We start from the raw sequence: 12,416 nt of genomic DNA, 5'->3' as shown, positions 1-12,416 counted from the left end.
TACGGCATTCGAAACCGTTCGACTGCCCGTGCATTTCTATTGTAGCGGTCGAATCGTTCGACCCACAGCCGACTGCTTGTTACGACAAGGCAATCAGTCCGCACGTTTCGCTTGCTCTGCTCCAGTTCGAATGTGTCTCTTCATTTCTTGCAATTATGTTATGTGTCTCATTTCACCTCGTTCAAACATTTCAGTCCCAGTCATTTCTGCTGCTCCAATATCATTTCTGTCACTAGTCGCGCTCCGTCGCGAATCCTGTCGCACCGCTGGTGCACCGATTCGCTTTGAAGTGCCCCAGGGTTCGGCCTCATTTCTGTACATGCTCCAGAGACTGAATCACTTGCAGGTTCACGCTCGGTCCCAGATTCTTGTCTTTGTCATGGCATATCATTTCTGTCACTTATTACGCTCCAATTCGAATCCTGTCGCATTCCTCTATGCACCGATTCGTCCTGGTGCGCCCAGCTGCTACGCCTCATTTCAGTACATGCTCCAAAGACGGGATTCATTTGTTAGGTGCATGGGCTCGTCTTCTGATTCCAGTCTTTGTCATGGGTTTCATTTCATTTCACCTATCACGTTCCGGTACGAATAGTCATGTTCATGGACCAATTCGTCTCGGCGTGCCCCAGGAATGGCCTCATTTCAGTACATGCGCCAGAGACGGATTCATTATTTGCTACCATCGGTCCACTCGTTGAATCTTGTCTCTGTCATGGGATATCATTTCTGTCACTTATTACACTCCAATTCGAATCCTGTCGCATGTTACTATGCACCGATTCGTTCTGGCGTGCCCAGCTGCTACGCCTCATTTCAGTACATGCGCCAGAGACGGATTCATTATTTGCTACCATCAGTCCAGTCGTTGAATCTTGTCTCTGTCATGGGATATCATTTCTGTCACTTATTACACTCCGATTCGAATCTCGTTGCATTTATTTGATGCACCGATTCGTTCCGGTGTGCCCAGCTGCTACGCCTCATTTCAGTACATGCTCCAAAGACGGGATTCATTTGTTAGGTGCTTGGGCTCGTCGTCTGATTCCAGTCTTTGTCATGGGTTTCATTTCATTTCACCTATCACGTTCCGGTACGTATAGTCATGTTCATGGACCAAATTCGTTCCGGCGTGCCCCAGGAATGGCCTCATTTCAGTACATGCTCCAGGTTCCGTTTCGTGCTCGGTCGCAAGTTTGTGGCATGGCGATTCGGATCTCTGTCATGGCAGATTCACTCATTTCACGGTCACGTATTACTTCCCGCTTCTAGTCCAGTTGATTCTTCAACGTTGGATTCTTATCGGGGGGCCTTGCTCATCAGCCTCATTTCACTAAAAAAAAAAAAAAAAAAGGGGGGGGGGAAGGAAAAAAAAAAAAAAAAGGGGGAAAAAAAAAAAAAGGGGGGGGGGGGCGATTCAGGGGGGTGGGAAAGAGGAAAATTTATTTCCTTCTTTGGTGTTGTTTATCTCGTGTGTGACGTCTCACTTCCACTGTTAGCTAGCCTTCGTCAGGTGGGAGTCTCAAACAAACTTCACCTTCATCTCCTCAGGTCAGTCGAGTTCAGTAGGTCCAGCCTGCACCTGGTCAGACGGTGCCTTCTTAGGTAAGCATAATCATCTAGCGGGGAAATGCCCTTCAGCAAAGCTGCCTTCTTTGAAACAGGTATTTCTTTAGGAGTCTCCAACCAGTTGTAATCCATCTCACCCCTTATAGGTCCGTATTAGGAGAAAGAATCGCATCAGAGGGCTTGTGGCCTCGTCAGACCCAATTTCCGCCACCATGTCCCAGGCCGGCAGCGAGGACCTCACGGCTCCATTGTCTCCATCCGGTTCAGAGAATGGCAGCCAAAGGGCCTTCAGAGCTTGGACCATTCCCAGGCTAACAGCCGAGCTAAGACGCAGGGGTGTCCCCTTCCCAGCAACAGCCAGAAAGGCAGAGCTTTTCCGGCTCCTGTTTCCTCCTCCCGCGGCGGTGGAGGCTTCTACTCAGCAGGCCTCCTTAGGCTCCATCGCCTCTTCTATCTCCCAGCTCCACACCCTGGTGTCATCCATCACGACCTCGATGACAGATCTGCAGGGCCGAGTAGCCCTCCTCGAGACCCAACCCTCTGTTTCTCCGCCTGTACCAGCATCCCTACCAGTTGTGAGCCCTCCTGCAGGTATCCCCGGAGCTGCACCGATAGTGTACCCATCTCATATGGTGTCAGCAAACATCAGGAAGGACATTTTAGAGGGAAAGGACGTCAATTTGGCTTCCCTGCTGATCTCAATTCATGAGCTGGCAGAGAATAAGGCCTATACTTGGGGGGACGTATCAGTGGTCCTCAAAGCTAAGGACTCCAGATTAGATAGGAAGCTCTCAGTTACTGAGTTTACCTTAGCTTTTGGCATGATGAGGGACATCATTTGCTCGGCCTCCCCTGGCAGGAGGGAGGAGCTGGATCGGTACCTCCATGTGGTAGTTGACCTGGGCTACAAATACGGCGGATCTTCTTTTTATGACTACCACCGATCCTTCTCCGCTAAAGCAGCCGCCAGGCTTTCCCAGTTCCAGACCCCTACGGATTGGAGCACTATGGACACAGAACTGTTCTGCCGCCACTTCGCGGGGCTTCGGTCCCCTCTGTGTACAATCTGCCAGTCAGCAACACATACTGCGGCCTGGTGCGCTACCTCAGTGGCAGCCCCGCCCTTCGTCGGCCCATCTACCTCGGGGGCCGCTCAGGGCCTGCAAGTGCCAGCTCGCCCGCCACAGACCGATAAGCTAGGGCGCCCAGTTAAAACCATGGGCGGTGCTTCGATCTGCAATAATTATAACAGTGGGTCGTGTAATTTCAGCCAGTGTAGGCTGCTCCATGTGTGCACCCAATGTCATAGAGCTCACCCCCGGCTCATGTGTGAGATCAAGCAGCTCAAAAGGTCCTGACTAAGCCGGCTCAATGTGTCGTGGCTTAGCGTCTACCTATCCAGCCACCCTACCCCCTCACTGTCCACCTTCCTCGTCCAGGGCTTCACGGAAGGCTTTCACACTGGACTCATCTCTCTCCCTCACGTCACACACGAGTGACAGAACCTCCGCTCAGCAGCCACGGATGAGCTAGCCATCGACCAACTGCTGCAATCTGAACTAGATCAGGACTTTGTCATCGGCCCTTTCATACAGCCCCCATTCGTCACCTGGCGAGTCAGCCCTATTGGGCTTGTCAAGGGCAAGTTCTCTAATAAACTCAGATTGGTTTATGATTTGTCAGCGCCTCATTCCTCTACGGTCCCCAGTCTCAATTCCCTTATTCCCTCTGAGGAGTTCTCCCTTAAATATGCATCAGTAGACATGGCCATCCAGGCCATTCTTAAGACAGGCACAGGTACCTGGCTCTCCAAGGCCGACATCTCAAATGCTTTTAAACTTCTTCCTATCCATCCTTCCCTCTGGTGCTGGCATGGAATCAAGTGGAGGCAGCAGTACTACTTTGCCACTAAGCTCACGTTCGGGTCCAAGAGTAGTCCTTGGCTCTTCGACACCTTCGCACAGGCTCTTGCTTGGATCTTGTTACATGTAGCCCAGTGTCGGGAAGTCATTCATTATCTGGATGACTTCCTGCTGATAGAGCCGCCCGGCTCTCCCCCACAAGATCTGGCTAAGTTGAGGGGAGTCTTCGGTAACCTTAATGTCCCCATTGCGGAGCACAAGGTGGAGGGTCCGTCGCAGGCTATCACCTTTCTCGGGGTCAGTCTGGACACTAACACCATGCAGGCCAGCCTTCCCCCGGATAAACTGACCCGCATCAGGACGGTCCTGCGGGACTTTACTCATGCCAGGACTTGTACCAAGAGACAGCTCCAGTCCCTCCTTGGTATGCTCAATTTTGCTATGCGCATCATCCCCCAGGGGCGCTCGTTCGTGTCACGCCTGCTGGCCTTATTATCCCACTCTCAGGACCCGGAGCAAGTACTCAACCTGGATTCCGTGGCTATTGCAGACCTAGCCATGTGGGAGGAATTCCTGTCCTCCTGGAACGGAGTGTCCCTGTTCGTCCCCTCCGTGTCCGCCCTGTCACCTCGGGTGGTGACCGACGCAGCGGCCTCCACGGGCTTTGCGGCTATTTTTGGCAACCTCTGGCTCGCAGCCCCCTGGCCTCCACAGATACTGGCTATTCCTGGCTTCACTGAGACGTCCTCCCTGTTTGAGCTATATCCCATTGTAGCCGCTGCACACACCTGGGGCCGCAGCTGGTCAGGCCAGACGGTGGTCTTTTCTACAGATAACCTGGCCACTGCGGAGATTGTCAATAAAGGCAGGTCCAGATCTCTACAGATTATGTCCTTCCTGCGGCGACTGACCCAGCTCTCATTATTGTTTCAGTTCAACCTTCATTGTTCTTTTGTCCCCGGCAAATTTAATCAGGCGGCGGATGCCCTCTCCCGCTTTAACTTTGTTTCGTTTTTTGATCAGGTACCCGGAGCCGGACCAACTTCTGCAGCTATCCCGGACTGGTCTCAACTGACATTGGATTAGCCCCGCACTTGTCAGCAGCGACTCAACTTATTGACCACTCCCTCTCAGACAATACCCGCAAGGCCTATCAGTCAGCCTGGAGGGCCTTTACTCGCTTCATATCGTCCCACAATACAGAGACCTCCCGGGTCAAGCAGGTCCTTGCCTTCCTTTCCTACTGCCATTCGGACTTGGCATTATCGTTCAGCACAATCCGATTGTACTTGGCCGGGGTACAACACTTCACGTCCCTCCAGGACCCTACTAAGCCCTCCTTATTCACCTGTCACGCCGTCCGGGCACTCATGCGCGGCATTCAGAAACGTCGGCCGGTTTCCAGCATCAAACGGCTGCCTATCACGGGCGAAGTATTCAGGGACATGTCAGACATTCTGGCCTCCTCACCTTTCGGTCTCCATGTCAGTGTCGTCCTGCAAGCAGCCATACACCTGGCCTTCTACGGCTTCTTGCGGCCAGGCGAGTTTACCTGCAGTAGCCCCTCGGCACGTATGCTGTGCAAACACCATCTAGTAAGGTTTGAGGACCATTTCATCCTACATTTAGCGGTCTCAAAGACACAGCAGCTTGGCCCAGGTACGGACATACATCTCTATAAGACCCACAACCGCTGGTGTCCGGTCGCTGTCCTCACCCGCTTGCTGACCCTTTTGGCCGATCAACCAGGGACTGGCCCACTTCTCCCCTTTCACTCCAAACCTCTCAACGCAGCCCAGTTCATGGAGCATGTCAGGATACTCCTGAGCATCCTTCACCTCAATCCTGCGCACTACTCGGGACATTCGTTTCGCATCGGGGCAGCTTCAACAGCCTCCCGCCAAGGGGTCCCGGTCCACGTCATCAAAAAGTTGGGTAGATGGAAGTCCTCCTGTTTTGCCCGTTATGTACCCAATCCGCAAGTTGAGATGGCTCAGGCCTTTGTCAAACTTACCCAGTAACAATCTTGGTTCAATAAAATGCATCCCCTACCTGAGTGTTTTGCCCCCTTATTTTGGTATACCGTACGTTAGACCAGGGCACACTTTCAGGTCCATTTCAGGTAGCGAGTTTATGTTGTCCTTGTCTATCATCCTTGTCCGTATCGGTCAGAGGGCTCTTCACCATAAATAGAAAGGCCAGTATGGTGGCCTGAAATTATGGGAGGAGCCCGGTGGTGTATATAACCTGCCGTCCGCCCATCTTCCTTGTCGGTTCCGGTGCGCGATACCCGCCCACCCGTCCCCTTTTATCAGGCCTTCACTCTAGCATACTCCTCATATGAGTACTCATTTCACCCATTTCATATTCATTTCATTTTAGGGTATGCCCCCTTATTTTGGTATACCGTACGTTAGACCAGGGCACACTTTCAGGTCCATTTCAGGTAGCGAGTTTATGTTGTCCTTGTCTATCATCCTTGTCCGTATCGGTCAGAGGGCTCTTCACCATAAATATATATATATATATATATATATATATATATATATATATATATATATATATATAGATAGATAGATAGATAGATAGATAGACACACACACATGATAACTACATGTATTAAAATCTCCATTCTTTCTAGTGAGACTGTCTAACAAGTATTTCAATAGAATGACTTCTTCCATGCATGCCCCCAGCAGACTGCACAACAAAGGTCTCAGAGGGATAAGGACTGAAAAGTGTAATGATGGTCATACTCTATAGGCATGTCCAAAGTCCGGCCCGCGTTCCGGTTTCGAATGGTCCGCCTGGTAATTTAGACAAATATATCTTTTGTGGCCCCCAACGAATCCCCGAGTGTCGGGGGCCACAAAAGATATATACATGCTGGCTGCCTCGGAGGGGAGAGTGAGGGGGCGGGACAAGAGCCGGACATACAGGAGAATTTCCTGTTTACACTGCGGCCTTTGTAATAGGAAGCCCCATCTCTTGCGCTGCCATTGGACGACTGTTCTGTCCATCATAGGAGGTGGGACTTTGTATTAAAGAGGCCGTCGGGAAAAAAGATTCTCCTGTATGTAATCTGTTGGTACAGATGGGCATGGATCAGGCTGCACTGATGGCAATGGTGAGTCTGCATTCATGGCAATGGTGGTGCTGCATTTATTGAAGGCAATTTCGAATTTAATGTGTTCTTTCACAGTGTGACACTGTGGGTACATAAGATAGCAGTGTGCCAACATCCCAATAATGGATATATAGAAACTAGAGACTAAAAAAAGACTTTAAAGGCACACAGGTAGGCCATATAAAAGTAATTGCATTTGTTTATTTCTATAGACATTTAATTAAAGAAAATTATTATATATGAATGCATATAAAATACATAAAGCTCATATTACCCTGCACACAACTTTGACACCACTTAATCAAATAGAAAAAATACAATAATACGTCCAACAGGGCAACAATTGCAATTCCCATATTGTTATCCAGATGAACTATGTATAAAGTGCCATGGGTCAGGATGTGGATCTGGTCATCAAGCTGTTCACTTAGTCGCTTGACATGTTTCGCATAAAGATACGCTTCTTCAGGAGCATAAAAAGCATGTAGTCAATAATTGCAGAGATATTAATGTAATGTATTGCTGGTAAGCAAAATTGTATGGATATATCCAAGGAGAAGTGAGCACTGGCACAGGGTTAAAGATGCACAGGTGCTGGTGATATAAACCAGCATATGTGTTTTTAAAGGGCCTGTTTAAATAATGTAGAGAAACAAGCTATGGACTCATAGCACCTCAAAAGTCTTGCTATGCAGACACTGGACACCAGGGGAATGACTTTTATTCCACGGCATGGAGCTAGCCTTTGATTAAGTGGTGTCAGAGTTGTGTTGGAGTAAACTAATATGAGCTTTTTGTATTTTATTTGCATTTATATGTAATCATTTTCTTTAATTAAATGTCTATAGAAATAAACAAACCCAATTACTTTTATATGGCCTACCTGTGTGCCTTTAAAGTCCACTTTTTTTAGACTCTAGGTGCTGCATTCATGGCAATAGTGGTTCTGCATTCATAGCAATGGTAGTGCTGCTATCATGGCAATGCGGGTGCTGCATTCATGGCAATGGTGGTGCTGCATTCATGGTAATGGTGGTGCTGCATTCATGGCAATGGGGGTGCTGCATTCATGGCAATGGTGGTGCTGCATTTATGGCAATTGGGGTGCTGCATTTATGGCACTGGGGGTGCTGCATTCATGGCAATGTAGGTGCTGCATTCATGGCAATGGTGGTGCTGCATTCATGGCACCACTAATGGAAATGATGGTGCTGCATTCATGGCAAAGGGGGTGCTGCATTCATGGCAATGGTGGTGCTGCATTCATGGCAATTGGGGTGCTGCATTCATGGAAATGGTGAGTCTGCATTCATGACAATGGTGGGCTGCATTTATGCCAATGGGGGGGCTGCATTTATGGCAATGGTGGGGCTGCATTTATGGCAATGGTGGGGCTGCATTCATGGCAATGGGGGTACTGCATTCATGGTAATGGTGAGGCTGCATTCATGGCAATGGGGGTGCTGCATTCATGGCAATGGTGGGGCCGCATTCATAGCACTTGTGAGGCTGCAGATGGGCACTGATTAGGCTGCATTGATGGGCACTAACCCTTAGTTTGCTTCACAGTTCATTATTTAAAATGTAATTTTTTCCCCTGAAACCTCCCTTTTAAAGTGAAGGTGCGTGTTATACACCGATAAATATATCCAAATAACACGCCCGATCTTATCTCTTCACCGCACACAGCTACAAAGGCAAGAGAATTCTTGTTGGGCAGTGTATTAGTGCTTGGACGAACAACCTCAAATTTTAATGGTTCAAAGAATGTCGGGCAAAATGGTCGGCCCCCGCGCATGTTAACTTCATCGAATCTAGCCCTCTTTGAAAAAAGTTTGGACACTCCTGCTCTTTACAATCCGATTGTACAATCTACTTTAGAAAACTATATAATAGGATACACCTAATCTATGCAATCCACCACTACATAGTGCATGGTAGATCTAACAGAGATTGTATAGTGTATGGTGAGCTTAAAGTTGGGGATCATTTAAATGATAAAAGTACAGTTATCCATTAATGTCTATGCAGGGTAAGAGACTCTTTGCGACCTTAGCAACAGATGACATTTCTATGTAGGAAATACATTTTCCCAAATAATTAAATGATAAAACACTGTACATAATTTCTGGTGTCCAAACAATGGATGTCATAATAAAATCATAATAATAATAATACAATTAAAATAAATATAAAATGTAATAATAATACAACATATACTATAAAATATAAATATAAAATAAAAATAATAATATTAATAAAAATAAATGTCATATTAATAGGTGTCATAATAAAAAATACTATTAATTATGATAAAACAATTCCCCCTGTTTTGACCAGCAGCATTATTAAAGCATAAAGAGATTTCGCTATCTTGGAGTTATTGAAAGCAGTTCCTTGTAAAAATAAATCTTCCTGTCTAGATAGTGCTATGAGAAGTGCTAAGAACTGCCTTGTGTAGCAGAGGTGTAACTTTTGACCAGCGGTTGGACAGGATATACAGTAGCCTGCTTGGGAAATGACAGGAAAGGCTGCCTAGTATGTGTGTGAACTCACGTAGGGTGTGAACAATTTGGACATACGTAGAGAAAAAAGGAAAGATATCTTAGACTATATTTAGAAGAATCTCTCTTTACAGCTAAATCTACCAAAGTCACCTATCTAAAAACTTCACACTAAAAACATAATGAAAGGGTGGCATTAATGTTTTCCAAGTGCATCGATACGTAGGGTTATTGTTTTGTAAGGAAGGATAACCTGATTTTTACTGATCTAAGCACTGCTGAAAATAATCATTATAGAGCAGTGTTTCTCAGCCAGTACATGGACTCCAAGGGGTTATTTTCCTCTCTGAATAAAATCATTACAGTAATACAGTAGTCTAGCAAACAGTAACTTGCACATAACATTAACCAGAAAATTATTTAAATCACAAAGGATTTTTTTTTTTAAACATTTATACGCAAAGCCAGTATCATGACTCTGCATTTTAGGGTATTGTGTTAAAAAACATCCAGCTTTCTGCATCTTTTGTTTGATCTAGCACGGGTTTAGCCCTGTACATGTTTTTAATATTATTCTTCAGGATTTATATAGCGCCAACGTTTTGTACAGCACTTAACAAAGTGGAGGAAGACAGTACAGTTACAATACAATTGTACAACATTATACAATTACAGTATATAGCAGCCATAAGGCCCTGTTCCCACTTGGGGTTGCGGAAAAGAGTTTTCTGCAAGCAACACACAAAAAAATGCGACGCGAAACCCTGGCTCAGTGCCAATATCTAGGACGTGAGCTTCTTCGGTGCCTTTTTGGAGTGGAGGAGGCCCGTTCAAATAAATGATGAAGCTCTAAAAACGCACTAAAAAATGCACCAAAAATACAACTCAGTAGCGCTGCTCAAATATGAATGGGGCCTAACATTTTCACATTATAGCAGGCTGGGCCTATCATTAGCCTCCCAAAATGCAGAAACGTCTGTTGTCTCAGTATACAAATATGTACCTGTCCATCCGTAGTTTGCAGACAATGCTTAATACATCCACAACTCCTTCTTCCTTCAGCTGACGACAACCAATAGATGTAGCGATGAAGCAGCCAGTTCTTCCAATTCCAGCACTGTAATAATACAACAATTAATTAATTTTTCTTTGCATGTAATATAATCATAATAAATTTTTATATATATATATATATATATATATATATATATATATATATATATATATTTATGGCTGAAGCCCTATGACCGATACGTATACAATACAAACTTATCATGAGATACCCTATATGAAATGGACCTGAAAGTGTGCCCTGGTCTAATGGACGGTATACCAAAATAAGGGGGCATACCCAGTAATTAGAAATGAATGTGTTTGAAGAGAAATGTTTTGATAAATGCCCTAAAAAAGGGGATGGGAGGGTGGGTATTGCGCACAGGAAACCGACAAAGACCACAGGCGAGTGGGCTGGTTAAATACCCCCCGGGCTCCTCCCATAAATTCAGGCCACCATACTGGCCTTCTTACATATATATATATATATATATATATATATATATATATATAGTCTGGAGGAAAGTTAGGACTGAACTGGGAAACTATAGCCTTTTTAGGGCCATTAGCGCTGGGATAACGCACACCAACCCATGTTGGATGCATTGGTGCCCAGTCTGAATAGTAACCTTAATCACCTTCAAAACACGTCCTCTAGTGCACTGCACCAGAACACATGCTCCTGTATTGTGTGCACCAGACGTATCATTTGGTGTTGAGGCCAAATAATTCTATTTTAATCTCATCTGACCACCTTAAAGGCACCTTGAAGATTCTGAGGCCACATGGAAAATGGTGTTATGGTCAGAAGACACTAAAATTGAATTATTTGGCTGCAACATCAAACGATATGTCTGGTGGAAATCCAATACAGCTCACCATCCAAAAGCGTGGAGGTGGTGATCTCCTGTAATGGGGGTGTTTTTCTGCAGCAGGGACTGGAGCACTTCTCAGGAAAAATGGATGGTGCAAAATACCTTGAAATTCTTGAGGAAAATATGCTGCCCTCACGCACGACCCAAAGCACACAGCAAAAGGTGGCTCAACAAACTACTGACATAAGGGGGTGATCCTTTTTCCAACTCGGTGATTCTGCTTTTGAATTTTTACATTTTTTTATGACATGTTGGTGTTATAGCTTTAACTTGGATGTTATAAGTTGCACTATTAAATACAGCTAGATAAAAAAAAAACTGCGTCGGTCTTCACTTTAGGCTGCAAAGCAACAAAATGTGATTATTTTAAAGGGGGGTGATTCTTTTCTATTCCCACTGTATATGTGATTGCGATCAGCACAATGTACCTAATATTGTCAATAGATGTTAAAGTGTAACTCGGGTCAAAGCATATTTTTAGTCTTGGATAGAATGGGGAAAAGTTAAAACTACGGATAGGTCTTCTTTGCTGAGTCTTCATTGGAGAAACCTCCAACTTCCTCTTAAATTGACCACTGTCATCAGTAGGACGAGAATTGTGGAAAATACTCCTCACTAGGGACACAGCAATATAAACCAGAATGAGGTTATAACTCTGTCCAAGATAAACATGAGTTTTAAAAAGACTTATTGTTGTGCAGAGTGTAAATACAAGGGGGGCAGAAATGTTTGCTCATTACAAATTTGGATCTTGCTTCTTGCTTAGCAGGACTGCAGAGTGGTTATGCTTCTGCTAAGACTGCTAGTCTGCTATCCTGTTTGAGAATGAGTTTTTTAGGTCTCAGATGACTCGAAACAAGAAACATTTTGGTAAGGCTAAGTTAGGTTATCTAAGTTAGGTTATCTTAGCAGCTCCTAAATAGAACCTGTAACTCATTCAGGGCATATTGACAGCCCACATCTTGACCAACTTATACTCAACTTTCCCACAACCCTTATCCCCTGCTCTGTTCCTCCATAACATCCATCACTGGTGGAGCATGTTACCTCCTCCCTATGACTTGCTGAACAGCCACTCACTCAGCTAGAATGCTCTCACCTGACAAGGGGAAAGACATCATCAACCCTGTAAGCTCTGTCTAACACCATCCAATACAGAGCTTAATCAAAGCTTCTTCACACAGGGATACTGATGCCACTTCCTGATTAGTGATGGACGAACTTCCGACGGGACGTTTCGCGAACGCGAAACGCGAACGGACACAAACGTTCGCGAAAACGACCGTTCGCCGCGGGCTCCATTGACTTCAATGGGAGGCGAATTTCGCAAACCTTTAGGTCGAATTTGCGGCCACGGGGTAATTATTAGGGGGTAGCACGTAGTCCCACCACCTGGACAATAGCATAATACATGTATGAGGTGAAT

General features: G+C 45.7%; 1 protein-coding gene across 5 annotated transcripts in view; it reads right to left on the bottom strand.

The window, feature by feature from the left end:
* Positions 1–12,416, bottom strand: part of PTPRR (protein tyrosine phosphatase receptor type R) — a 304,723-nt gene that overhangs the window by 22,419 nt on the left and 269,888 nt on the right. For all 5 annotated transcript variants that reach the window (XM_077468720.1, XM_077468721.1, XM_077468722.1 and 2 more), the window contains one exon: positions 10,066–10,179. In XM_077468720.1, the coding sequence (XP_077324846.1) occupies positions 10,066–10,179 (114 nt within the window). The remainder of the gene's footprint in view (positions 1–10,065; positions 10,180–12,416) is intronic.

The sequence above is a fragment of the Lithobates pipiens genome, unplaced genomic scaffold (assembly GCF_037356315.1).
Source record: "Lithobates pipiens isolate NorthernLeopardFrog02 unplaced genomic scaffold, aLitPip1_a1.2 Scaffold_8, whole genome shotgun sequence".
In the NCBI taxonomy this organism is placed as follows: domain Eukaryota; kingdom Metazoa; phylum Chordata; class Amphibia; order Anura; family Ranidae; genus Lithobates; species Lithobates pipiens.
The sequence above is the reverse complement of the archived record's forward strand: the minus strand, read 5'-3'. Positions and strand labels throughout refer to the sequence as shown.